Source organism: Limulus polyphemus, unplaced genomic scaffold, assembly GCF_000517525.1.
Source record: "Limulus polyphemus unplaced genomic scaffold, Limulus_polyphemus-2.1.2 Scaffold2737, whole genome shotgun sequence".
Taxonomy (NCBI): Eukaryota; Metazoa; Arthropoda; class Merostomata; order Xiphosura; family Limulidae; genus Limulus; species Limulus polyphemus.
In genome coordinates, this window is record NW_013668347.1 from 131822 (window position 1) to 136036 (window position 4215).

At 33.2% G+C, this 4215-nt stretch overlaps 1 protein-coding gene across 1 annotated transcript in view; it reads left to right on the top strand.

Annotated features, from left to right (window-relative positions):
- Positions 1-1425, top strand: part of LOC106467778 (zinc finger CCCH-type with G patch domain-containing protein-like) — a 48604-nt gene extending 47179 nt beyond the window's left edge. Inside the window, exons 14-15 of the mRNA XM_013928155.2 lie at positions 696-778; positions 1218-1425. Coding sequence (XP_013783609.1) covers positions 696-778; positions 1218-1356 — 222 coding nt within the window. The 3' untranslated portion in view covers positions 1357-1425. The remainder of the gene's footprint in view (positions 1-695; positions 779-1217) is intronic.
- The last annotated feature ends 2790 nt before the right edge of the window (positions 1426-4215 follow it).

The window sequence follows — 4215 nt, forward strand, 5'->3', positions numbered from 1 at the left end:
TGCAGTGTTTTTCTCTCTGATTTAGCTATATTGTTGCAGTGTTTATTGTCTCTGATTTAGCTATATTGTTGCAGTGTTTATAATTTCTCTCTGATTTAGCTATATTGTTGCAGTGTTTATTGTCTCTGATTTAGCTATATTGTTGCAGTGTTTTTCTCTCTGATTTAGCTATATTGTTGCAGTGTTTATAATTTCTCTCTGATTTAGCTATATTGTTGCAGTGTTTATTGTCTCTGATTTAGCTATATTGTTGCAGTGTTTATAATTTCTTTGATTTAGCTGTATTGTTGCAGTGTTTATTGTCTCTGATTTAGCTATATTGTTGCAGTGTTTATAATTTCTCTGATTTAGCTATATTGTTGCAGTGTTTATAATTTCTCTGATTTAGCTGTATTGTTTGTATTAATACAAAATACAGTTCTTTTCTTCCCATACTTTTATTAATGCTACAAGCTTTGATTCTGTTCTTTATGTATACTTATTAATGATAGATAATTTTGGTACCTAAGTTACTTGATGGTGTAGTTCTTTACCAAATGTTTCAGCTAAACTCCTCTGAGTAGTAATAAAACAAGTATAAAAAATTAATAAAATGTGGTTTTCTTTTGTAATTATAATGGGTTTATGTGATTTCACAAAAATATATTCCATGTTTTTGTACTGAAATAAAAGATTTCTTGTTCTAAATTATTTAGTCTGTGAAAGTCAGTGAAGAACTTCGAAAAGCTGAAAAAGAAATTAAACATCTTCAGGGATCAATAGCACGAAACATGAACAGGTATGCATAATTTTCATATCACCTTTTACACTTTCTATAAATCTCTTTGTACCGTTTTAAATTTAGTCTTTATTATTTTTGGGAAAGTTTTTGTTATGTTTTAGCAGGTATGCACCATTTTCATATTATATTTATGGAAAACTTTTCATCATGTTTTGACAGATATTCACCTTTATTGTTCTGTGGATGGTTTTTGTCATGCTTTTGCAAATATGTAATATTTCATATTTTGCCTTTATGATTTTCTGGAAAGCTGTTTGCCCTGCTTTGACAGGTATATGCTATTTGTATATAAACCATTATGATTTTTTTGGAAAGTCTTTCTTATGGGTAACAACAGCAGTTTTGTTTTGAATAGAAATGTTTTAAACAAATTCATAATTTTCAATAATTATGAAATGTTTATAGTAACTTTCATTGATGTTTCTTATTACCACAGGGACAAAGTTGTACATTGTCAGCTTCAACAAAAACTTGCCTATCAACATCACCATATCAAGTACCTATTAACCCAGGAAAAGGCAATACAGCAAGAGCAGAAAACAAGAAAAGACCACCATAAATTATCATGTTTTTGAAAATAACTGACGAACTGTAGATAAGAGCTTGTGACCATTGTTTATAGAATAAAGGCTATCCAGCATGTACTGCCTGTCCGGAATAATTTGTATAAATATTTTCACCAGTACAGCTTAGTTGTTTTGGATTGCCAGTGCTGACTGAATAAATCCAAAATCTGTAGTGGCAGACTGTATGACTGCTGGGATAGGCTCAAAATCTGTATAATTGATTTGATAACTTCAACATTGTTGGTGATGAGCTGTATGATTGATTGGATAAGTTCAACATTGGTGGTGATGAGCTGTATGTTTGACTGGATAAGTTCAAAATCTGTAGTGATAGGCTGTATGATTATCTGGATAGTTTCAAAATATGTAGTGTTAGGCTGTATGATTGTCTGGATAGTTTCAAAATCTGTAGTGATAGGCTGTATGATTGTCTGGACAGTTTCAAAATATGTAGTGTTAGGCTGTATGATTGTCTGGACAGTTTCAAAATCTGTAGTGATAGGCTGTATGATTGACTGGATAGTTTCAAAATCTGTAGTGATAGGCTGTATGATTGACTGGATAAGTTCAAAGTCTGTAGTGATAGGCTGTATGATTGTCTGGACAGTTTCAAAATATGTAGTGTTAGGCTGTATGATTGACTGAATAAGTTCAAAATCTGTAGTGATAGGCTGTATGATTGACTGAATAAGTTCAAAATCTGTAGTGGTTTTAAAATTCCATTCCTATTTTCCAGTTGTAATCTTAAAGTCATAACGGAAATTGTCTGGGTTGATACCACCCAAAAGCGTTGACACATATCCCATTTATCAGACCAAATCCAAATGCAGATGAGTTGGCAGTCATGGAAAATCAAATAAGGGTGTGGAGTTGGGTGCTTATACCCACAACGTCTCAACTCTTACTGCCTTTCACCATCTGCAGCCAGTTGTGGGAGGCAGTTACACTTAAAAGTTCTTCTAATATCAAAAGTAGAAAAAAATAAGACCACCCTAAACATTTTTCTGCTATAAGTTTTTCCCAACCCCAACCCTTAAAACTTCTAATAGTTTCTAAAGTAAAACAATAACAATAAAACCACTCTAAAAATTATACTATAGATTACTCCCAACCTCCACTCTTTTCTAAAAAAATGACAAAGTATTCAATAAATATAAAAGATACTTGGAGACGGCTTGAATGGGTAATGAAGTTTAACATAACAGCAAATTCTGCGCTTCATCCCCCACTATATTTCACACTGTTTAGCGAAGGTAAGATTTGCAAATAGCCAACCTGGGACAATAACAATTTGCTTAGATAGGTTTACTTAGTAAAACTGTACCTAAGAACAAAATAAACACTTGACCTAAAAGTCGACCGTGCGTGAAGTTACGACAGTATTATTGATACTAAAAAGGACCTTCGAAAACATTTTCTAGGTAATGGGATGACAATTTTCTGCTTCATATATTTCCCCTCCATAAACGTCATAATATCCTTCATATTTGATTTGTGCTTGCACGTTACAGTGAAAATAAGGAAATTGAGTGATTGTGAAATATACGCTTAATTAGCGGAATCCATTCTTAAATGCTTTTCTAGGTGATTTAGGCAGTGGTATGTAACTGTCACATACTTTTCTCACACAAAGCTGGAATGGGATTTGAAGAACATTAGTAACTAGAAAATTTCACATTAGTCACCATAATAAACATGTTGCTCAGCTTCAGTTTGTTTCTAATTGTGGCAAGAATTAAATAATACAAATTAAAAAACATTATCTCCATCTTAATACAATCGAATAGAAGGGTTTTCCTTTATTATTATGTTTTTCTTAATCTTTTTTTTAGGTTATAAGTATTGTATCTGTTACCTGGAGTTATATAATTTTCTTTGCTCAATTCTGTTGTTTCGGTAATGAGTTCATGTTATTGATCTTTAAATTACCAACCCAAAGGTCAATATCATTCTGTTGGGGAACGATCGATCAGTTTCTGTCAGATACAGCACTAAATATATCTGTCAAATTCTATAGATCAACATCCATCACAAACAGCAACACCAAAATATACTACTACAAAAAAAATAAAATAACTTTTAGCCACAAAGAATGGGAGGAATTTAAGCAGCTATTTCCTTCAGTATGTAGTAGTGATGCGAGTAAAACAAATAAAACGTTCTTTGATAGATTTTTAGGCAGAGTTATTCATGATGAGTAAAATGGAATGAACGGCAATTGTCTGTTGTAAAAATCACAAGTACACTTGCAAATAGACGTTTCAAAGTCTTCAGCTGCCGTCCGTTCCTGCTTACTCAAAATTTTTTTGATAAACACATTCCAGCATGTTATTTGTGTCGATTATTTTACTTTCTGTTTAAATAATGGAAATCCAAGTCCTTTATCTACCGTGTATTCAGCGAAAATGAATGGCTTAGTTTATGTGAGCAGACATATTCAGTTTATGAATGAAATACAGCATGTGCATTAACAAATAAACCTAGTATTGTTTATGGTTTATGATGAACAAATTATTTATAATCTTTTGAAGAAGAACTGTGACTGGTGTGAGATCGACAGTTCTGATCAGATTCACGATGCCCGTCTCATGTTTGATCGGCAAAAAAGAATGTGGTCATATTTAAAGGTGTACTGGCTTCTGTGATTATATTTTGAGTGCATACCACTGATGGCGCTCGACTCACAATCTGAGGGTTGCGGGTTAGAATCCTCATCCCACCACACATGCTTGCCCTTTCAGCTGTGGAGGCGTTATAATGTGATGGTCAATCCCACTATTCGTTGGTAAAAGAGTTGGCGGTAGGTGGTGATGACTAGCTGCCTTCCCTCCAGTCTTTCACTGCAGGATTAGGGACGGCTAGCACAGA